Source organism: Sciurus carolinensis, chromosome 16 (genome assembly GCF_902686445.1).
Source record: "Sciurus carolinensis chromosome 16, mSciCar1.2, whole genome shotgun sequence".
Taxonomy (NCBI): domain Eukaryota; kingdom Metazoa; phylum Chordata; class Mammalia; order Rodentia; family Sciuridae; genus Sciurus; species Sciurus carolinensis.
In genome coordinates, this window is record NC_062228.1 from 51,408,621 (window position 1) to 51,431,826 (window position 23,206).

At 53.7% G+C, this 23,206-nt stretch overlaps 1 protein-coding gene across 1 annotated transcript in view; it reads right to left on the minus strand.

Annotated features, from left to right (window-relative positions):
• Positions 1 to 641: 641 nt before the first annotated feature.
• Positions 642 to 23,206, minus strand: part of Megf8 (multiple EGF like domains 8) — a 40,569-nt gene continuing 18,004 nt past the window's right edge. The window contains exons 22-41 of the mRNA XM_047527384.1: positions 22,901 to 23,150; positions 22,240 to 22,372; positions 19,441 to 19,688; positions 19,254 to 19,364; positions 18,979 to 19,097; positions 18,441 to 18,648; positions 17,781 to 17,961; positions 17,076 to 17,239; positions 16,300 to 16,444; positions 14,807 to 15,038; positions 13,586 to 13,709; positions 13,174 to 13,387; positions 12,867 to 13,081; positions 9,213 to 9,420; positions 8,876 to 9,035; positions 8,273 to 8,465; positions 7,669 to 7,839; positions 7,392 to 7,522; positions 6,848 to 6,980; positions 642 to 3,652 (exon numbers count right to left, since the gene is read on the minus strand). Of these exons, the coding sequence (XP_047383340.1) occupies positions 2,384 to 3,652; positions 6,848 to 6,980; positions 7,392 to 7,522; positions 7,669 to 7,839; positions 8,273 to 8,465; positions 8,876 to 9,035; positions 9,213 to 9,420; positions 12,867 to 13,081; positions 13,174 to 13,387; positions 13,586 to 13,709; positions 14,807 to 15,038; positions 16,300 to 16,444; positions 17,076 to 17,239; positions 17,781 to 17,961; positions 18,441 to 18,648; positions 18,979 to 19,097; positions 19,254 to 19,364; positions 19,441 to 19,688; positions 22,240 to 22,372; positions 22,901 to 23,150 (4,609 nt within the window). The 3' untranslated portion in view covers positions 642 to 2,383. The remainder of the gene's footprint in view (positions 3,653 to 6,847; positions 6,981 to 7,391; positions 7,523 to 7,668; positions 7,840 to 8,272; positions 8,466 to 8,875; positions 9,036 to 9,212; positions 9,421 to 12,866; positions 13,082 to 13,173; positions 13,388 to 13,585; positions 13,710 to 14,806; positions 15,039 to 16,299; positions 16,445 to 17,075; positions 17,240 to 17,780; positions 17,962 to 18,440; positions 18,649 to 18,978; positions 19,098 to 19,253; positions 19,365 to 19,440; positions 19,689 to 22,239; positions 22,373 to 22,900; positions 23,151 to 23,206) is intronic.

The window sequence follows — 23,206 nt, forward strand, 5'->3', positions numbered from 1 at the left end:
GGCCACACTGGACTCAAGCACTCCCCAAACCTAATATATTTCTAAGTCCTTGTCTGAGCACCTGAAACAGCCAGTTTTACGCTTAGGGCCAAATTGGGCAAAATAAATAAATAAATAAAATAAAAGGATCTTTTGAGCACTCCCAGCAGGGTGCCCAGGCAGTCAAGGTCAATGGAGGAGAAGTCTTTAGCTCCCTGACCTCAGTGTGGGCTCTTGCTTGTCCAGGGGACTGGGACCCTCCCATGCTGCTTTCAGCTTTGACCTTGAGAGTATACTTGAATTAGAGAAAGATCATGGTGCTAGGGCTTAATTTCAGTCTCCGTGCTGTCTGGTTTGAACTCTTCTGTCTTATGTTAGGGCCCAGAATAAAACCCGGGACCAAGGCAGTTGTTTTCCCTCCTGAGCCAAATTGGGGTCTCCCTGCGGCTGGGATCTAGGGAAGGGTCAAAGACCTCCCTGTTTCAGCTGCCCTTGGTTCATTCCTTCCAGAAAGCAAGAGTCCTGCCATACTGCACCACCACCACCTAGGAAGGACACAGGAGCCAGGCCCAGGTCACATGGCTTGGAGGTACACCACAATATGGGCATTTATCCAACTTACCCAGCTGAGAGCTGACATCCATTCCTCCCTCTCCCGCATGAAGATCACACTCAGATACCAGGTCGTCCCCCACTCTTTATTTGTTGATTCAGTAGCTCCCCTCCTCCTCTTCAGATGAGGTGACCCCTGCTGCCTCTGACATGCACGCAACATGGGACGCCTCTCAGACTGCGGACCCCACAGCAAGGGAAGTGGGCCAGTCACACAAGGACCAAAACAGCAACTAGGGGTTGGAGTCTAGGGGGAAGAGCCCCAAGTTCAGGAAGATGGTTAGAACTGGGGGAAGTGAGGGGATCTTCAAGGTGTACAGCTCAAAAAGTCCAAGGCGGTGGCTCAGGTGGGGTTGGCCCCTGGGGAGAGCTCCAAAGTTGTCAAGGTCACACTATCTGAAGAGCTGTAGGGCTATTGCTCCACCAAGTCCCTCTCCAATTATGATCCCCCTGCCCCCACCAACACCCACACCCATCTGGGGGGCATCTCAGGCAGGGGTTGTCCCCTCTGAGGCTCACTTCCAACAGGCGCATCTTTCTGGCTTCACCAGGTGACTCTGGATCCAGGGTCAGAATGTTACCACTCAGCTTTGTCCCTCCAGCCCAGCGGGGCAGAAGATGCTCGTGTTCACTGCTGGGCCATCTCACTGTCCCTCCTCTTACCAGCCACTGCTCTCAGCAGCAATACCGGTTCCCGCTGCTCAATTCCTTCTGCTGAACTACTCCTGGTGGTTTCTGTACGCCCACCCGGACTGACTGAAGTTGATATTCAAAGTGCACCTCATGTCAAAACTTGAACTTGTGTGTGGTACTGGGGACTGAGCCCATGGCCTTGCAGTTAGGCAAGTACTCTGCCACTGAGCTACATCCTCTTCCTCCAAACCTGGACCCTGTATCTTCGCCACAACCCCATTCTTCCCCATCTTAAAAAAGGAACCCACTATCCACTCCTGGTTTAGGCTAGAGTTAGGGTCATCCAGAATGTGTCCCCTTCCTTACCCTGACATCCACACTATTACTGCAACCTTCTACACTCATCTTACGCTTGGCCCTGACTCCCCCCACCACTGCTACCACCCCGATCCGGCTGTCACCCCTTGTCTCCTGCTGCCTCTCCTGCCCACTCCAATCCATTCTCCACACCTCGGCTAAACAACCGCTTAAATAGGCATGGACCCTGTCACACCCTGAACCTTCCAACAGCTTCCCGTTACCCTGAGAATAAAACCAAAACCTACCTGGGACCAGAACATCCAACCTGTCCTTAATCTCATCTCTTCACACTTGATCTGGGTCATGATGGCCAGTTTTCTAGTCCTTTCAATAAACCCCGCTCATGGCTTTTTTTTTTTTTTTTTTTTTTGCCTCTGTTTGTAAGTTATTTCCCAAAGCTCTTGCCATGGCCACATCCTCTGTCCTTCTGTCTAGCTTCTCTGAATGCACAATCAACTATGCCAGTTCTTCACTGCCACATCCTGCTACGATCTCACAGCACCTCTCCCTCTCAGGAACCACAATGCTGTGTGTACATGTGTGATTGTCTCCCTTCACTAGAACCCAAATCTGTAAGATCAGGGAAGATCTGTAAGATCCCCTCATTTCCTGCTTTGCTCTGTGCCTATAGCAGTTCCTGGTGCAAAGTAGGTACTCAATAAATAGTTGCTGAATGCAGAACAAAGGAGACCCTGGGGGAAAGGGAACCAGTGGTCTGAGGAGACAGTGTCCAAAGGCCCCCAGTCCAGGGTGGCCCCATCAGGTGACTTGGTTGCTGTAGCTGAGGACCCTTGGCAGGTCAGAGGGACATGCTGGTGAGGTTGTCTTGGCTCAACAATCCCTTCCGGCCTGCACCAGCCCCATGCCCACTGCCCCCGGCACCCCCGCCACCTCCACAGTATTCGTGCAGCCTGTGCCGCAGCGTGACAAGGGCTGACCCCAGGCAGGCACCGTTGGGTGCATGGGGCCCACCAGGCAGCTGGAGTAGCAGTGTGGCCACTCCCGCCATGCCATCTTCTGTGGGCTCCAGGGTGATGGGCCCAGCTCGCAGGCCAGCAGTGCTGGCAGGGATGGCTGGTGGGCAGCAGCCTCCTCCCATGGGTCCCCAGGGACCACCGGCCCCTGTCAGCAGCAGGGGTGCCAGGAAGGGTTCAGAGCGGCGGAAGGCAGGCGGTGGGAGCCCAGGTGGCTTCCAGGCAGGGGCTGGGGCAGTAGGATCTGGTGGAAAGCAGACAGTGACCTTGGCAAAGGGGCGGCTGGCCATCTTGGTCATCTCCTGCAAGTGCCGGCGTTGCTCCTGCCGCTGGTCCAGGGCCTGCTTGGCTTTCCAGAGGAGCACACAAAGTGACAAGAAGAGGAAGAAGCAGGAGAAGAAGACGGAGAAGAAGACAAACAGATCGATGTGGGCCTGGTCCTGCCGAAAGAAGAGCAGGCCCTGCGAGTCAGCTGAGCCATTGGCACCCGGTCCACTGGGGTCTCCCACGCCCAGTAGCAGTAGGTAGAAGCGGCTCGACTTGAGAGCATGGTGTTCATGTGGGTAGGTGATGACCAGCCGGTCCCGCACACTGCGGACCACCAGTACTGCTGATGGCTCTGTTACCGTCACGTAGGTAATCAGGCCCCGTGGCCACACCTCTCGCACCCGTGGCTCTGCTGGGGCGCCTGACCCACTGCCAGTCCCTGGTCCACCAGCATCCCCAGCCCCCCGGGGTCCACCATCAGCAGGAGGTGGGGGTGGGGGTGGAGGCGGTGGGGGCTGGATATGCACGGTGTGGACGCCGGTGTCAGGGGCCACACGGACCACAAAGGTGTCATAGGAGGTGGAGACATAGAGGTCCACTGCACCAAAGGTCACATCCAGTGTCAGGCGAATGTCTACATTGGTGAACTTGGGCTGCACACCGAAGAGTACAGTGCGGCCAGGGCCCAGTGCCCGGCGCTTGGGCTCGTGGAAGCAGTTGGTCTGGGAAGTGGGATCCAGGCAGCACTCCTGCTCCACCGAGATGAGACGGTAGCACTGCTGGCCACCCAGAGGGCTCCCGTGGAATGACTCCCGGCATTTGGCGCACTGTGGGAAGGACAGAGGGGAAGGTGGGCATCAGGACTCAGCTTGGTACAAGGCTGACCCCCAAGCCCCAAGGACAGAAACCTTGTACCTGATGTCAGCAGCCACAGCCATAAGTTGCCACCAGTGCCCAGTCACTTCCCTGTGATACTCTTTAGAATGTTCTAGTCACAGTGTGAACACTGCCAGAACCTGACTCTCCAGCACTGTCCCTGATGTCACCCCCAGAAGCTCCAGCACCCTATGCTGAGGCCTCTGGTACTCTGGGGCACAGTGTGAGGAGGTGTGCTGAATTCTAACGCCTCGCTAGCTGTGTGTCTTCGACTAGTGCTCTGACCTTGCTGAGCTCGGGATTCTTCCTGTATGCATAGGCAGTATCCAAGTCGCTCAGGAGGCTTTTTTCCCAGTACTGGGGACTGAACTCCAGGGTGCTCTACCACTGAGCTACATCCTCAGCCCTTCTGATTGATTTACTTATTTTATTTTTTGTAGTTTTAGATGGACAGCATGTCTTTATTTTATTTATTTTCTGCAGTACTAAGGATCGAATCCAGTGCCTCACAGGTGTTAGGCAAGTACTTTGCCACTGAGCTACAGCCCCAACCCTATTCCTTATTTTTGAGATGAGGTCTCATTAAATTGTCCAGGTGGCCTCAGACTTGCAATCCTCCTGCCTTGGCCTCCCAAGTCTCTGGAGTTACAGGCGTGTCCCACCACACCAAGATCAGGGGACTTCTGACATTGTATACACAGCACCTGGCACAGGGCTGTCCAGCTTCATCTGCCCACATGGCTGCTTCTGGACTATTAGGTACATTCCCATTTGCACTGGTTGATGTGGATGCCTTAGTTCCCATGTCTACCTGTTTGACACCCTCACTTTCACCTCAAGTGCCACCTTCTCACCAAGGTCTTCCTTGTTCACTATTTCTACCATTTCTACGCCCTAACAAACCTTAGCCCAGCTTCTGCTTAGTTTTCCTTCTTATGGCTCATCACAGTGTTCACACAGTGTGTGACTTACTCATCTGTGACTCCTGATTCCTCTGTAAGAATGTGAACTCATTTCGCTTGTGCTGTTCCCTACTGGGTCCCCGGTGCCTCTCAGTGCTTGGTATATAATAGGTGCTCAATAAATACGTGTGCAATAAATGAGTGAATGAATAAGCGATCACGATTATGACTCCTCGGTTTTGTGGAAACCACTCAAGTCCATCCAGGCTCCAAATCCTATCATCAGCCTCAGCTGGGGCAGAATACTGAAGGTCTCTGAGCTATTATCCTCTTAAGTCTGTACTTCACCATGGCCCCTGCACAGCCTTGACGAGCCTGCCCCATCTGTGCTGTTGCCACTGTGTCCACAGCACAGTGCCCAGTTTGGCAGCAGGCACTCACCACGTACTACTGCTGCTGACTACTAGAACCAAAAGGAACTGCCACTTCAGCGCAGACAACGGAAATCATCCTCTATACTAGAGGAAGACTGGACTAATCTTTGGCACTGTCTGGTAAAGGCCAAAGAGCCTTCTGATCATATACCAAGAAAGCAAAAATTCCAGTGCAGGTTGGAAATGCTGGGGGTCAGTAAGGCTTATGAAATTGCATCTTGGGGAGAGTTGCAACTTTGCAGATTGGGTGTTTCTGTAGATGGGAAGAGACTGAGGTGAGCAAGATTTCTCTTCCCTAAAGAAAGAAGGTGGCTGGGGGGAGCTGTACTCCAAAAAGGGAGCATGAGTTGTCCTCCTTGAGGGAGGTAAGCCTGTGGCCTGGCGGCAGGTGACCAGGGCAGGGCCCCCTGGAGCCTCTCTGCAGAAGAAAAGGGAAATGTACCCAAGGGGATTTGAACCTGGGTATTAGAATGGCTAGGAGATCCTGTAAGCCCCAGGCCACCAGGTAGGAGCAGTCACACGGCGAAAGTCTGCCTGAGATAGAGGTCAACACAGAGCAGAACAGAGTCGAGACACAGGGAGACTCCTGAAGCCACTTGATCGCATGAATGTGGCCGTCCCTGAAGGCAGATCCAGACCTCAGTTTTTTCCCCTCTTTTTCAAAATAGCCTCACCCTGCACAATTCCAAGGACCACCTCCTACTCACACCATCAGTCATTAACTCAGTAGTTTGTACACTGAACACAAGAAAGACCCACTTCCTTCTTTTACCAAATCTCAGCTTATCCAGTCTCAAAGGGGACATTTTGAGAGAACAACATTGGCAAAAGCCAATGCTTTCTCCACATGTTCCATGAGCCCAAGTTTTACATTTGATTATTGCTAAGAAAATATACCCTCAAAATGTGGTTACATCAGTAACAGTAAACCCTGTAAACTCCCTGTTGGGAGCTTTTATTTAATGCCAGGGCACCCTCAGGAGGAAAGAACACAACGTCAAAGAACACTACATTTTATCAACCTGTCGACCATTCTAAGTGCAGAAGCATTCCACAAGCACAAATCCAAGGGCTACGTGCAAGGCCCCTGCCTCTGAGGAGCCCTGGCGGGCGAGTGTTTCAAAACTGATTTCCAAGCAGTACAGTAACAAATGTACAAAGTACTATGAAAAGTGGCAAAATGAGAAATTTGGGAGAAATCTGGAATAATCAGGAAGAGTTTCACAGAGATGTTTGTGCTGGGTCTCAAAGTGGGAGCTGCCAAAAAAACCAGATGGGAGAGGGTGCATTCTGAGTGGTGGCTACGAGGCAAAGCTAGGAGCGGTGAAAGGGCCTGGTCTGTTCATGGAAACAGGGAAAGAAAGCACGCTGAGGTTGGAAAGTAGGACGTCCAGTAGGAAATAAGGAATCTGAGGTACAAAGTGCCCAGCACACCACGAACTTTGGATTCTCCCCTGCAGGCAGGGGTAGACCCAGACCTCAGTTTTGAGAATTGACACATTTTCTTTTTTTCTTAAACTACCATGAGATGGGTTTTCCAACACCTGCAACCTTTGAATTATGACTATCTATAATGGAGATTGTCTGTACCAGTTTGGGAGATCCCAGAGGCCTGTCTGGGTCCTCAGATCACTGTCCAGGGCCTGAAACTGACTCAGAGGCTCAGGAACAATCTATTAAGCTGATCTTGATCCCAAGACCACAGATTCAGAACCATGTGTCAGTTCTACCCAGGCTTGGCCCCTCGTCCCACCTCTGACCCTTTGGGGGTGTGGAGACCCTGGCCTATAACTCGCTTCTCCAGCCGCACCTGGTACTTGTAGCAGTCTCGGCGGTCACTGGGGGAGCTGCCCTGGCACGTGCCAGTCTCTGTGTTGTTCTGACACGGGCAACCTGTCCCATCCTGCTCGTTACAGGTGTCTGCGTGGCCGTTACACTGGCATCTGAGGATGGAGAAGAGAATGGGGGTTACAGAGCTCTCGTGACCTCTGAGGTTCACAGAGGTCAAGCCAGTTGTCCAAGGCCACAGAGCCTTAAGTGGCAGTCAGGGCTGAACTGACTCTAGTTCCCTGAACATTCAGAATGAAGACAAGGAATGGGGAGGTCATGTGGAGGCCTGTCCCCTCAGCAGCCCTCTCTCCTTGCTCCCCCGTCTTGTTTCCATCTGGGCTGCCCTGAGGCTCTAGTTTCCAAGGGAGGGGGCTCTCATCTGAGCCCAGCTCATTTCTGCAAACCTGCCCAGCCTGGGCTCCCTGGGACTTTATCTTCTTCTGACTGAGAGCAGAAGACTGAAAGCTGGGGGTGTCCAGAAGATTCCTAGGGGAAAGGGCAAGGGTCCCACCCCTTCCTCTCACTTGGTGCATTTGCCATCCAGGAGGAAGTAGCCATGGAGGCAGCTCTCGCATTTGTCCCCATAGCTGTTATTCTGGCAGTTCACACATACAGCTTCGTCTTCGCTAGGACCCTCTGTCACCCAGTTTTCAATCTGGAAAAGGACGGAGCAATTACAAAAAGCCATGGAGCAGCCCCCTCCTCCCTTGGATCCAGGTGTCCAGGCTCCATCCCCCTCTTCCTCTAGGACCCAGGAGTCCCGGCCACCAGCTCCCACATCTCTCAGACACAGACTCTCACCTCCTCTGGATCCAGAGAATACTTCTCTGGCTCCCTCCTGGCCATTTCAAGCTCCTTCCTGGAGACGCAGACGTGGCTATTGCCACGACAGAAGGCATGGCAGGGCCGGCAGGTCCCGCCCCCCACGGCCGAACCCACGAACAGTGGGAGGCACTGCTCACAGTGGCTGCCCTGGGAACCCAGAAGAGAGCGGTCAGAGGGCTGCAGGATCATAGGGAGGGGCACGTGGGCTCGGCACTTGGCATGGACTGCCCCAGCCTGGCTGCCACTTCGCCCCTGCCTTCACAGGCTCACATGTCCTGAGCTGCACGTGCTCACCCTCCCTGGCCCAGTCTCCCTTCTGCCCACTACGACAGTGCCCCCAGAGTTCTCTCACACCTCCCTGATATGGGACCCTGCCAGCGCCTCCCCATGCATGGCTTATCAGGGCTCCAAGGTTCAAAATGCCTAAGCACAAGCGCTGGGGGTGCAGCTCAATGTCAGGGTGCTCGCCTCGCAGGCGGGTGGCCCTGGGTTCTGCCCCAGCACTGAAAAAATAAATAAAAGCCTGAGCACAGGCAAGCGAGGGCCTGGGTCCCACGGTCAGGCGGCCGCTGGTGCCCACCTTGGTGTGGTTGCGGCAGAGCAGGCAGTGATCGCGGGCCCCCACGCCTGCGCACTCACTGTGGCGGTTGCAGCGACACTCTGTGGAGCAGTTGCGACCAACAAAGCCGAAGTGGCAGCGGCAGTGGTCGGGCTCCACGCACGAGCCATTCACACAACCCTGGGCACACACAGGGCGGCACAGGCCTGTCACGCTGCGGGGGTCAGGGCAAGAGTCAGGGCAGGTGGCCCTGGAGGGAGGCCTGCCCTCCTCACACCATGGCCTAGCCCCCACACTGGCCTACCTCTTCACCTGGTTGCTTGGCCCTGGTCTGTTCGTCACTCTCCCCTCTGGCGTGCAGCCCACCCCCTCCTCCAGGAGCTAGCCCACAATCCTCCCTCTCCTTGGGTCCCTGTGAAACTCATTCATCCCTGGTCTACCTCACCATCCTGTCCCACCCCCGCCACCTCACCACTCTCCCCTTCCTAGATCAATACCACTACCTCTGCATCTTCCTGTCTGGCTGAGCTCTGGACTTCATCCCTCTGCGCCCACAGGGTCTCCCACCCCAGTCTGTCAGCCCACTCCTCCTGCCACCCACGTCCACAGGGCCTGCAGCCTCACTTGTCCATGGTGTAGCCCGTCTTGCAGCTGCACTCGTAGCCATGTGGCTGGTCGTGGCAGTTCTGGGTCTCATTGCAGTCATGGTGCCCATTGGCACACTCGTCCTCAGGGGGGCAGGACAGGAAGGCCCAGGATGCCCCAGGACGTCCACATGTCAGTCCTGGCCCCAGGAATACAAGGTTTAACCTGGGAAACCTCTACACCGCCTGCCCCCAGCCACCCAGGTCCTTGCTCCTACTTCCTCTCGAGCCCCACCTCTGAGATGACCCCCAGCACCCCCACATTCTCTGCCCCAGACCTTCGCAGGCCCTCTTGCCCAGCTCCCACAACTTCTTACCATCACGGGGGCTGCTGAGTCCGCCCTCCATGCAGCGGCCACCCCCGTCCTGGCCCCCCCAGGCACACCAGCCACAGTGAGGGCGCCGCAGACACAGGGCACACTGGGTTGCCTGAGCACAGCCCAGGGAGCAGCTCTCGGGGCCCCGGAGCAGCCGCCCGCAGCCTCCAGCCATACATCTCAGGGGCAGGTAGGAAGGGCTCAGACACTATCCAGGAAGGGGACATGGGGATGGGGAGAGAAAGGCAGGGAAAGAAAGTCAAACACTGGGGAGATCTCCCAGGACTGCACCTCTTCTCTGGGGTGCCCTCTCCCTGGCCACAATCAGCCCAGGACACTAGCTGGGCCATCATGTGCTCCCACTCAAGCCTTTGTAACTAGACATCAGGACCAGAAGTGGGGCCGGAAGGTCACTGAAGTGGGATGTCATGTAGACTTGGGCTGGAGGGACATCTGGATGAGCAGAAGACACCAAATGAACAGGACACAGAAGACAGGTATCCAAAGGAGTGGAGATTAGACCTCACATCCCAAAGTGGAGAAGTAGAGGGAGAGACTATTTTCCGGGCTCCATCTCCACCCCCTCGTAAGGCTAGCATGTACTTTATATCCAATGTCCCAAGGTACCACTGTCTTGGGGTAGCAAGTTCCTTTTCCCTACCCAGCTCAGGATGATTCTATTTCTGATAGCTAAAGGAAGGCAGAATAAAGATTAAAGCTAAAGGAACCCAGGATAAAGACAGAAGAGGATCAGAAGCCAGGTTGCAAGACACAGTTGCTTAGAACAAATGTCCTGGCTGCTGGGTAAAAAAGGTCCTCCCATCCCAGGCTGGGAGGCTGAGTCCTGGTTGAGGAGCCAGAGAGTAATTCATAAGCCATCACTCTGTGTTGGGACCCAGACCATGTGCACAATGAGGTTTAGACCCTTGGGAACTTCTAGGTGCTTAAGAGCATTTTATTTACCGGGCAGACCTTAAGTGAAGTAGAGAAGGAAAGAATAATCCGGGCTGGCTGCCTGAAAGCACTTAAGAAAATGCAAAGCAACCTCGCAATCCTGAAATAGAAAACCCTGACTGCTGTGGTCAGAACTCTGAGCCCAGTGAGGGTTGGGCCTGCCAGGAGCTGTGTCTGGCTGAACTGCCAGAGGCAGATTCTCTGCCAAGGAGTCTATACTCCCATGCCTTAGGCATGTAATAAATCCTGCCTGTTCTTTTTCCTCTTAAAAAAAAAAAAAAAAAAACTCAAAAAAAAATTCTTTGCCAGGCTGGGCTTCCAGACCTAAATTTAGTGCATGCACTGGCAGATGGTGGGGCAATACGGGAGCAGGCAGTGAGAGTCCTTGATCCTGAACAGCTCTCCAGAACTTTCCACTGTGACCTGCCTAGAGGCAAACAATAAAGGCCAAAACCTATGCTGCATTCCCTGTGTTCCTGGAAAAGACAGGCGAACAGTAAGTTCCAGTGAGGATTCCAGTTTGCCCGTTGACACGCACCACAGACTAGCAAAGGGCGTGGGCAAGGTGCTCGATAATAAAGTTCTTAAGGGGAGAGGAGGAGAGAGGAAGGAAGGAGGCAGACCAGGGAGGAGAGCACTCAGCTGCCGGCACCTGGTGAGTCAAAGCCATTACAGAGAACAATGCCAATAGTTCAAATCTGGCAGCCTCTGAACAAATCATAACAGGTTTAGGTCCCACGGCTGTTGTTTGACCTGTGTGGAGATATTCTTTAAAAATCTGAGCCAATATGTCAAAGCTAGGAGATGTCACAGAAATCATATCAGGCAAAAGTCCCCTCATGTTCACACACAGCATCAACCTTATGCTGTCCTGTGAACAGGCTGTCCCTCCGATTCACAGGCCCCCCACATCCTCCTGTCTCCTATCTGGAGGCTCCCTCATCTCCTGAGGTGCCTGGGCCCTTCAGGCATCTGAACCTGGCAGGCATGGAGGTGCTGGGAGGGGCTGGGAGAGCTGTGTGAGACAACAGATGCTCGGGTGTTGCCTTCTGGTCCCAGTAGTTCCCAAAAAAGACAAATTATGGAAATCTCAAGACTATTCTGGGATGCCTTGTATTGCCAGAACCTCAGGTTTGGGAGCAAAAGGCCTGTTTGCGGCAGACCAACACCAGAGGGTCCTCTGCCCTTTGGCCACAGTGAGGTGTCCTCTGGGAGCGTCTGCCATGGAGGTGAGGGATCCTCCCAGTGGGCAGAACTCAGGACAGCCAGCTCAGCCCTGCCACCAGTGCACTTTACAATAGCAGCAGTAACTGGTCACTATGGAGTCCTTACTGAATGGCAGGTAGTGTTTCCTGCTCTAAGTAAATTCTCCCACTTAACTGACATGACCTCCCTATGGGATTGAGTCTGTTGATATGATTCCCATTTTGCCACTCACTAAGGCTTAAAAGAGGAGAAGTCACTCAAGCAAAATCAAACAGCTGCAAAGAGACAAGGTTGGATTCAAACCCAGGCCCAGCTGAACTTGGAGCCTGAACTCTTGATCACAAGACAAATGAGCCAACATGCCACTCGCAGGCATCTACCCTAGATGACTCCGCACCGTGCCCTGCCCTCCTGGGCTGGAACATGTAGGAAGTATTGTCGGTTTCTTTCTATAGTCACCTCTCAAAATGGAAGTTCTAATGGCAAGTGTCCCATTCTCCCTGCACTGTTGTCTACTGGGTGAGGGGTGGTGGCCGAGGCGATCATCAGCTCGTGGGCTGTGGTTTGGCGAAGAGGCAGACATCTATTGAGTTTTGCACAGTCAACGTGTGAATGAGGAGTGGATGTTGGGGGGAATCAGAGACTCATTTCCAGCTAGAAATGGCAGTGGAAGGTGAATCTGTCTGGTCCCCCACTGGGGTGGAGTAGAAGGCAAACACCTCTGTACGTGGGACAGCTAAATCACATTAGGTGGAGGCATCTTTGGGATGCACTTTCTGGGAACAGAAAGGATATGCTGGGCAGTCAGGGACAGGCTTTTTTCTGGACACATGGTGCATACCCTGCCCACATCAATCACCCTCCAACCCAAGGACACAGGCTAGGCCCTTGCCCACCCTGCCCACAGGAACCATGTGCTTCCAGCCCTCCCTAGTCCTGTCTCAGTGGACATGGCTGGACACCTGCCTCATGAGTTGGGTCACAATTTCTCCTTAAGAATGTGAGCAAACTTATCACCAGAGGGGACTATGCCTCGGGAACGTGGAAGGTGTGTAGACTGAGGCCCCGTGTGTTGACAGTGAAGCTGAAGGAAACCCAAGGACACAGATGTGTGGAGAATCGCTGAGATCACAGGCCATGCAGCCTGGCGGCCGCGGATAACAATACTCCTTGTTCCACTGAACACCCCCGACTCCTTTAACGAGTGCTGCTTGAGGGGAGGGGGTGTCATTTCTTAGAACCAGAAGTTCCCAATGCAGAGAGATGACAGAAAAGCAGAAATGAGAAGCTGAGGGGACGTGAAAGAACAGTTATGGAAAGAATGAGGAGAGGAGACCACGAATGGGAAATGGAGAGACACAGGCTGGGGAGTCTGGGAAGGAGGCACAGCAGAGAACATGAAAGAAGAAGGAGATGGTGGGCTGCAGCCAGGGGGACAGAGGAAGGACAGAGGAGAGAGAAGGGTCACTGGGGGGCAGAGGGCAAGGGGAGTACCTGTTGGAGGCTGCTGCTCCAGACACAGTGCTGCCAGCCCCCATCCGCACCCTTGGAGTCCAGGCAGGAGGTGCAGTTGGGTAGGAGGTGACAGGGGGTGGGGCAGGGCAGTGGGGGCGATGATTCTACTGGCATTGGAGACACATTGAGCAGAGAGTGGCTGAAGCAAGTCCAGTCGTAGGTGGGCTGCACTGAGAGGATGCGGCGGGTCTCCCCTGGGGTAGGGGACACAGAGGAGTACACGGTCTGGTCCCCAGTCCTCTTCCCTCCAAGCCAGGGGTCCAGGCCCCCAAGCCCGCGGGCTCACCTGTCCTCTTGAACTGCCGCGTCCACATGCACTTGCCCTCCCTGGTGCACTGCTCGCAGTCGGCAGCCCCGCACGCCGCCTCCGAGCAGTTCCCCGCCCAGAAGACCTCTCGCTGGTTGATCCGACAGTCGTTCTCCGAGGTGCAGGACCCGTTGCGCCCAATGCAGGCACCCTCAGGGCAGTTGGTACACCACTTGCAGCGGGGGGCTGATGCCTGGCAGAGGAGGCAGGCTTGCTGGGGTCTGTAGGGCTCTTGGTTCCCCTTCTGACTCAGCTTTTCCCGTCCAATCATTGCTGAAGGGCTCAGTGTGGTTCCTGAGACCCTGGGGTGGGACAGCTGGCCAGAGTGCAGACCAGGACCTCCCTGTCCCCTACCTGCCTCTCCTTGCTATCCCCTGCACAAGCTGCTCACCTCTCCATCTCCAGGCTGTAGGGTCCGAGGATGGCGGGCCAGGCACTCACTGCAGGTCCGGAGTCGTCGACATTCCTCCGGGGAGCGAGGCATTGGGGAGCAAGGGGCACCCCCACAGCCTAACCTGGAGGGCATGAGAACTGGCTCACACACCTGGCCAGGTCCCATCCTGCTTCTTGGATGTGGTCCTATAGTTCTCCCATACTGTGTCCTGAGTTGGACCCAGCACAGGCCTCCTGATCCTCATCCTCCCCACCCCTGTGACAGATGGTCCCAGTTTCATCTGTCACTCAGGCCAGTGATATCAGAAAATACTCATTGCCTTCATGTTCCTTCAGCCACTGAGCCCTCTGCCTCCTGAATTTTTCTCTGATCATCATCCCTCCCCATCCCTTGCCCAATTCAGGGCTCCTCCTTGCCCCCAGTCAACACCTGGGTCTCCCTTGCTGCCTCCCTTCATTACTTCACCTCTCACAACAGCTCCAGGGATCTCCCTGCCCAGGCCTGACCTCCCCTTCCTGCTCAAACCCTCCATGGCTCCCTGTTGCCCAGAGTGCAGATCCACAATCCCTTCTCCTAAATCCTTGGATTTAGGTTTCAGAATTTTCCAGATTTTAGAAAAGCAGTGGATGTTCACACACATGCTCAGGAAAATCCCCCCTTCCTCCCCCCTACTATCAAAGCCATTAATACTCCTGCAGTTACTGTGATGACACACTTCATGGGACAAACAAAGCCCTCTTAGCCTCTCATCAGTTCAGGATAATCGAGCAGCCAAATAAGCAAACTTACGAACCTCTGGGCTTGAAGAGATGTTAGGATCCACTTCAGGTAAGCAACTGTGGAGCCTGACAAGCCCAGGGCCTCCGTCAGGCAGATGACCCCACTCACCCTGTCAGTCTCCCTCTCCCTCAGCACAGGTCGTCTCCCAAATATGCCACACAGAGCCACTTTCAGACTTGGCTGCTTTAAATTGTGTCCCTCATTTAGGCTCAGTTCAGACCCAGCTCCTCCAGAATGAGACCCAAGCCCACAAGCAGGGCTCTCGGCTGGAGCTGGCCCAGGCGCCCTGCCTGCGATGAGTCACCCACTCTCCCACAAGAAAGCCAGTACCCTGAATCACACGGTATACTCCTGAGGTCCCCTCCCAGCCTACAGTGCAGAGTTACCGTCAGAGGGAACCACTACTGCCTGCAATGGGCTGTTGATTACCATGGTTACCTGTGGGCCTGGTCCCCAGAAAGGCAGGCCCCATGGCACCAGGTGCAGGCTCCAGACTGGTTACAAGCTTCGGGTGAGGGCAGCAGGCGGCAGGGGTCAGGGGGCAGGGCCAGTGCCAGCAAGCGGCCCAGGGCCACTCCCCCAAATCCCCCAGAGATGTACAAGCGGCTCCCCACTGCTGCCACAGCATGGGCCACCGACTCCTCCATTGGGGGTCCCACAGAGGCTGGGCCTGAGGAAAGATGGGGTGTTCAGAGAGATGGAGAGCAGGAGGTGCAGGGAAGAGACCCACACAAGAGGTCAGTCAACAGTGACGCCCAGAGTAGGACAAGGCCAGAGTCAAAGGAGACAGGTTGGGAGGCGACAGACAAGGGCAAATGAGCAGGAGAATCAGACAGTAAAACAGAGGAAGAGAAAGGCAGACAAACAGAAAAAGGCAACCGGGAGAACAAGAGCAGACACAAATGTTTTGGAACCCGATGGGAGGTGGTGGCCAAGCAACACTGTAATGGCTCTAGAGGCCAACAAATGGATCACTTTTATTTATTTACTCATTTTTGTGGTGCTAGGAATTGAACCTTGGGTCTTGCACATATTAGGCAAGCACTCTACCACTGAGCTACACCTCCAGCCCTATGTATCATTTTATGTAACACAAATTTCACCTCAGTTTTTTGTTGCTTGGTTGGTTTTATGTGGTACTGTGAACTGAATGCAGGGGCGCTTTACCACTGAGCTACATTCCCAGCCCTTTTTATTTTCTGCTTTGAAACAAGGTTTCACTAGATTTCCCAGGCTGGAATCAACCTTGCAATCCTCCTGCCTCAGCCTCCTGAGTAGCTGGGATTACAGGTATGCACCACCACGCCCAATAGTTTTTTTTTGTTGTTGTTGTTTCTTTTTTTTTTTAATTCTCAAAAAAGACAGAGTAGTAGGAAAGGTAGATAAAGAGAAAAAGTGCATTAGGGTCAGAAAGAGAAGCAAAAAGGAAAGGAGACAGGCCCAGAAGCACACATAGTCATTCCCACTGCCAAGTGAAATACAAAGGGCTGGGGTGCAGCTTGGAGGTAGAGCACCTGGTTAGCAGAAGTGAGGGCCTGGGTCTGATTCCCAGCATGGCAAAGAAAAGAGAAGAAATGCAGGACAAAAGCCCATTTCTAACCCATGAACAGCAAAGCCTGGAAGGAAACTCCCCAAGTCCAACAGTGGTTATCTCTAAAGCACAGGATTATGGGTATTTTCTTTTCCCTTCTATTTTATAAATTATATACAATGAATATTATTACTTTTATAGTCACAATAAAAGATAAACTTTTCTATGAAAAAAGAAGGAAGGAGAGCATCTCCGTGGTCTTTAGGTCATATGGAGGGGTGATGCTTTGCTGGTAGGTCCCACAAAGTTAGAGTGACTTCTAGTGAGTAGGGTTCCTGAACAGGGACAAACCTCCTCCAGGGTATTCCCCACTCTCCCAGGGAGATCAAAGGGGACTTACGGGTGAGGTCGGGCAGAAGCCAGGCATTGCAATTGACCTGATAGAGCAGAACATCGCTGCTGAACTCATCAGGGTCCGAGCGCCCTCCGAGGACCACCATGGTATCCCCCAGCAGGGCTGCGGCATGGAAAAGTCGGGGACGGGGCTGTTGGGGAGTCACACAGCAGGAATGGCCTGTCAGAGCTTAGTCCCTTGTTCCATGGGCTCCCTCCTAGCCCACTTGCCACCCCTGAATTTCTCTTCCTACCCCCACCAGCTCACCCAATCATTCCCATGGACTTGGCCCAGACCCCTTGAGATGAGCAACCACATTCCACAAGGATCCTGACAGCCCCAGAGGCAGCTGGGGGCATGAGGCTCCCTGGAGTCGCTTCTGCCTCTTCCTGCCCTAAGGGGCTTAGAAACTGCACATGCCATTGTTTCTACCAGCAGAGATGGTTCCTTGTTCTCCCACACCCTATCTCCTTGACCTGGTAAGGCAGGAGGAGTAAGGGGTACCAGTTCTACTTTTTATAGACTGGAGGCCCAGAAAGAGGAAGGGACCTGCCAGGGTCACACCGAAAGTCAGCACCGAGTTAGGGCAGAACCCACGCCTCTGACCTAATAATGGCTGAGGATTCTTTCCTCCAAATCAGGGACGGGAAAAGGGGAGATGTAGGGATGTCAAAGTTCAGTGTAGGGGACTGGAAAGGAAGGGAGGCTGGAATTCAGCAGCTAGGAAAAGGGGGCACCTCCTGCCTTCCCCATAGCCATTTATCTGGACCATTTTTCCTGACCTTTGCCCCCTGAGAAGGGGCCAGCAGGCTCCAGGTGCGGTCAGGACAATGCAGAGAGTAGAGCTCTGGGGAAGGGGCTGCCAGTTCCACATGGAAGCGGAAGCCCCCAAACACATACAGGGAGTCGGTGGCCTCATGGTAGACCGCGGAATGACCATAGAGACCTGGAGTGGGCAGAATAGCCACAGAGATGGCAGGGAAGGGCGGGCAATCAGCAATGCCCGCCCCCACTCCTGGGCTCCCCATCTCAGTGAACACATCACTACCCCATTGCACCCTGAAGCCAGAACCTAGTAGTCCTTCTCAACCCCTCCCTCTCCAAAGGACAATAGAGACTTGGAGAAAGGGATGAGAGAAAGCAACAGTTGGGCAATTATGATAAGCTCACAGGAGGGAGATGGGGTGACAGAATGTCCAGGGGACAGTGATAAAAGCATGCAAAAACATGATAGGAAAAGGAGAGCCCCTGAGGGACAGTAATCTTAGAACCTGGGGGAGGGAGATAGGAGCACAATGGGCAGGAGATGGGCAGGTCATCATGATGTCTGGTGGGGGAGTTAAACAGAGAAACTGAACATCACCAGAAATGGTTTCCTGAGAATCTGGGCAAGGTTAGGGGCCAACGGGAAAATAACAAGGGTACTGTGGGCAGCGACCAGAGTATGGGAGTTGACAGAGTCTATGCAAAGCTCAGCCCAGTCCCACCTGTTGGGGGTGTCCCACTCTGGGCTCCAGACACCCAGGTGCCAGTCGCCAGCTGGTACTCAAGCAATTGCTGGTTGAAGCCATTTTCAGGGGAGTAACCGCCCACCAGGATCAGAGACAGGCCTCGGCGGGCAGTAAGAGTGTGACCGGCAACTGCTGGCAACTCCACAGTCTGAGGGGCCTGAGGGATAGAGGGTGAAGGTCACCAAGGGGGCCAGAGGTTGGAGTTACATTTGGGTAGAAGCAAGACTCAGTCCCACAGTCTCTTCCCTGTGAACTGCTAAGGGGGTTAGTGAGCTCCCTGGAGCTGGTCAGACCCTGACCGTCTAAGAAGCCAGGGCCCTGGCAGGTGTGCGGCAGGTTCTGGTCAGTTCTGCCCACCCCACATCCACTTCTTCAGGCCCAAGCAGCCTAGTGTGCCTTTAGGAAGCCCCTGCTTCTCTGCTCTGACTCCATATCTGGATAAGCCTGTGCTCCAGTCTCCCAAGCCACAGCATCACAGGCCCATGGCCAGGGAATACAATGTGACCCAGGACAACCAGTGAAATTCAATTTGGGGACTCTGCTGGAACTCTGGGAGGACATAGCTTCCTCTGGTGGAGAGCCTGCAAGAACCGCTGTGAACGTCTTTGCCTGGGGGACAGAGACAGGTGTTCTCACCTTCTCCTGCCGCCACTGTAGGGTGGTAAGATTGAGGACCCAGAAGTCTCGGGTGACACCTGCAGCTGTGAGTCCCCCAAGCAGGTACATGGCACCTCGGCCAGCGGGCACATAGGCAGCTGCATGAAAGGAGCGGGGTGATGGGCCTGGGCCTCCATCCTCAGCTCCAGCCAGCATCTGTGTCCACCGCCGTTCACTCACTGAGTACCTGGGGTCAGGAGGCAAAGCAGCAGCCTCGCTGTACAGTCATCCCAGCAACCTCAAGGGTGACCCTCCCTGATAGATGCCCCAGCCTCCCTACAGGTGATCTTTATGACAGTTACCTTAACATCTCCTGGGGCAGCACCACCCAAAGAGTATCCCAGTCCTGGGTGTCCACAGGTGAGCCTCCTGTGACGAGTGTCCCAGAATCTTTTGGGAGTCCCTCACCTTAGAGGTTTTCTGTATTCCCTTGAGGAGACTCTTGGATGACAGACATCTCAGCGATCCCTAAGGTGATCTCTCATTCAGGTATCCCACCTCCCTGGAGAGTTCTCACCTGTACAGGTTTCCCAGCAGCCCCTGGGGCAGGCCCAGGCCCCCAAACATCCACAAGGTGGCATCAGGTCCTTCCACCATCGTGTGTCCCAGGCGGTGTAGGAAGCGGCTAGCAGTGTCCTGGGGGTGAGGGCAAGGGTATCAGGGGTCAGGCTAAGATCATGACAGTATCAGGCATGGGTGGACAGTCTGAGGGTCCCAGGAAAGCAGGTGGAGAAATGACCCACAACACAGACTGTGTGGCAGGTCCTCAGAGAGTTGATACCCAGAACTCACAGCTGAGAGGCGGCTGTCCATGAGGGTCTCCCAGATGAGCTGCCCACCATCCAGCTTTGTAGCACAGTCAGAGCCCCCAAAACCCTCAGCACAGATGCACACGCCCAGGCTCTGGAGACAGCAGAAGGAGACTCAGGGGAGCCCTGATCATCACCCATCCCACTTGGCGACCCTGTCCCACCTGTACCTGGTTACAAATTCCAGCCCCAGTGTGGGCATTGCAGTTCTCAGGACACAGAGCCATGCGGCAGTGTGGGCCAGCCCAGCCCTGGGGACATCGGCAGAGCCCAGCACCTGCAGCTCCATCCTGGGGCACACACTCCTGGGGGACAGGGCAGCTCCCTGGGCCCCCTGACCCACAACGGGCAGAGCCCACCGAGGCATTGAAGCCCCAGGATGAGGAACCATTGGCTTCCCAGTGCAGCACAAGCAGCCCTGTGGAGAGAGAGGACGCGTTCTGGGCACTATCCCACCCCCAGGTGACCCAGCGAATCAGGCAGGGAAGCACCTGGTCATTTATAATCACTGCCATGACTAACAGTTCCTCTGCACTCCCCATCCCTTGGCCAACCCATCAAGTTCCGCCCATTTTAAAGCCTAAATCTCAGGCTAAGGATATAGCTCAGTGGTAGAGCGTGTGTTCAGCATGCACAAGGCAGTGGATTAAATTCCCAGCACCAAAAAAATTAAAATTAAAAAATAAAGATAAGTGGTTGGGGTTGTGGCTCAGAGGTAGAGCACTTGCCTAGCACATGTGAGGCACTGGGTTCGATCTTCAGCACCACATAAAAATATATAAATAAAATGAAGGTATAAAACTAAAAAAAAAAATGTATTTTTAAAGAAATAAAGATAAAACCTAAATCTCTCTCAAATTGACTGACCTCTTGCCACCTCCTCAGTAGCTGTCTGAGACAACATCCCATCTCACCCGATGCCAGTGCCAACTCCCCACTGCCTTCCTGGTTGCCCTACACTCTGCCCTCCCAGCAGCCCATGTAAGTCTTAAAAACAAGAATTTGACTCTATCACGGGCAAGTTCTAAACCTTCTACAGCTCCCACTGCTCTTACATAAGACTGACTTTCTTTAGAAAAATAAGCAGTTTTGCCAGGAGTGGGGAACAGAAGTTACAAGACATGATGTGTAAAATATACCTCAATGAAGCTGTAATTTTTAAGAGACCCCTTTTGGAGCCTAAGGCCCTGCAGAGCCCCTGACCTCAGGACCTCCCACATCCCCATCCAGTGTGCCCCAGCATCAGCCTGGCCAGCCATCCTGCTCTCAGGGACTTGGCACCTGACTCCTCCACCTGCAGCTGCCCTCCCCTTGCCTCCAGCTTCCCGCCTCCAGCCAAATGCACCTCTGCACAGAGCCCTCCCAGCTCCTAGTCCCAGCAAGACCAACGCAGCTCCTTTTGGAGAGAGCTGCTATTCTGAGTCTGATGCTTTGTTTTTGCAGTGTGCCCTCTGGTCTCCCCAAGTTCTTGAAGGCAGCACCTGTGTCCCTTGTTCTCTGCTACACCATGGAAAGCTCTGGTGAGCTCAGTGTGGGTGCTCTGTAAATATTTGCTGAGCGCAAAGAAATTCCCTCAGTTCTAGAGGATCACTGTGGAAGCCTAAGGGTTCATTTCCGTCAGGTCAGCTACCTCTCTCTTTGCCTCCAGCTCCAGCCTCTCTGACTCACAATAGGAAGAAAAGCATTTCCAAACTCTGGCTCTTTAACTGCCTAAGGCAATGAGTTCTTTCCCAAGCATCCCCATCCATTCAGCAGTTACTCAACCTCTCAGTCCTAAGTGGTTCTTTGTTGTAGAGGCTGTCCTATAGTCTCATCTCTGCTCTCTACCCACTGGATGCCTGTAGCACCCCTAATCATGACTGTCAAAATAAGTCTGTAAAAAAAAAAAAAAAAAAATTTAATAAAAAAAATGTAAGAATAAAGAAAATATATATCTCTAGAAGCTGGGAGTGGTGGTATACACCTATAATCCCAGCAACTGGGGAGGCTGAGGAAGGAGGATCACAAGTTTGAGGCCAGCCTTGGCAACCTAGCGAGACCCTGTTCAAAATGAAAAATAAAAACTAGCACGCCTGTAATCCCAGGAGCTTGGGAAGCTGAGGGAGGAGGATCACAAGTTCAAAGACAGCATCAGCAAAAAGTGAGATCTGACTCTAAAAAAAATACAAAATAGGGCTTAGGATGTGGCTCAGTGGGCAAGTGACCCTGAGTTCAATCCCTGATACCCCCCAAAAAATAAAAAAATTAAAAATTAAAAAATAAAAACTAATAAAAATAAAAAGGACTGGAGATGTAGCTTAGTGGTAAAGTATCCCTGACTAAAACATATCTAGATATTACCAAATATTCCCTGAGCAACAAAAATCACCCCTGGGGCTGGGACTGTAGCTTAGTGGTAGAGTGCTTGCCTAGCGTGCGTGAGGCACTGGGTTCAGAACTCAGCAATGCATATAAGTAAATCAAATAAAGGTCCACTGACAATTTGTTTTTTATAAACATTATTTTAGTTGTTAATGGACCTTTATTTATTTACATGTGGTGCTGAGAATCAAACCCAATGCCTCACACATGCTAGGCAAGTGCTCCACCACTGAGCTACAACCACAGCCCCCATTGACAATTAAAAAAAAAAAAAAATCACCCTGGTTGAGAACCACGAAGCTAAGGAGATGCTCAGGGGATCTCACAACAGCCACATCTATATGTCCCAAAGACATGCCCTGCGGAGCCCCTCTCTCCAGAGCCAGCCCAGCCTGCAGAAGCCTCTCTATTTTCCACTTAACTGAAAAAAAACGAGGCCCAGAGATGAAGAAATTCACCACTCTCCAGGCAAAGGACTGTGTCACCCACAGAGTCAGCAACAGTCCCTGGGCTGGAACCTGGGCCCTCAGCCCAATCAGATGACAAATGCAGGGGCAAAGGATACAAAGCCCAGCACAAAGGGACCCTACTTCCCCCAGCCCCCATACCAGACAGGGCCTGCACAGTGAGGGGCCTGTCCCGCCGCTGGCCGCAGAAGGCAGCTATGAGGCTACGGTCCGACTGAACAACACCAGTGTCCAGGAAGCGTGGGAATCCATCAAAGGCCAGGACGTAGCTGAGCTGGAGGGGTAGAGTCAAGGGTTAGATGACCGTGAGATTGAGAAAAAAGTGCACTTGGGGTCTGGGAGGAGGAGGCCTCAGGAGGAGAGGGCAATCTGAGACTGACAGGGGCTGTCTGCACAGTCAGGGCAACTGTCAAACTGCAGCATGGAGGCCACCGCTCCCAAATCTGTTTTCAAAGCAGACATGGCCAACTGACCAACCACCCTCGCCTTGAGCCTCTTTCTCAGTACCCAGCTCCTGGCAGCCACTACCGATCCATCAGAATTGGCACACAATTCTGAAGAATTACCATTCCTGGTCTGGGGAAGGGGACTCTGAGGATCTGAAGAATGGGGGCGAGTAGGAGTTCAGGAAATGAAAAGGAAAGTGGGAAATGGGAGGGTCTGCAGGCTTAGGAAGAGGGGCTGGAAAGTCTGAGGAACACCTAGGATTTGAAGTTTTGGTCTATCTGGGGACCCAGGCTGGGCAGGGCAGGGAGGAGGATGGCATAGTTTTGGGTTGAACCTTAGTCCCCTCAGTGCTCACCGTGCAGGGGGTGCTGCTGTCAGGGGAGAAGGTAAGGGTGAGTGGGGGACAGAGGGTCCCTGGGGCACAGGGCTGAAGCACCTCAGTGGCTGAGACAACCCACACACAATAGGACAGGCCAGGCCCAGCTCTTGCAGCCCCACCACCTGGAGGCAGCAGTCCCCCAAACCGGCGGGAACCCAGAGCCACCGAGGACACGTTGGTGAGGAGGGCTCGACCCCCACATTCCCGGAAGCAGGAGCCACCGGCCCTAGGGAGGAGGAGAGCCAGAATCAGAACAGTCCTGCCCTACCCCACTGTGTCCCT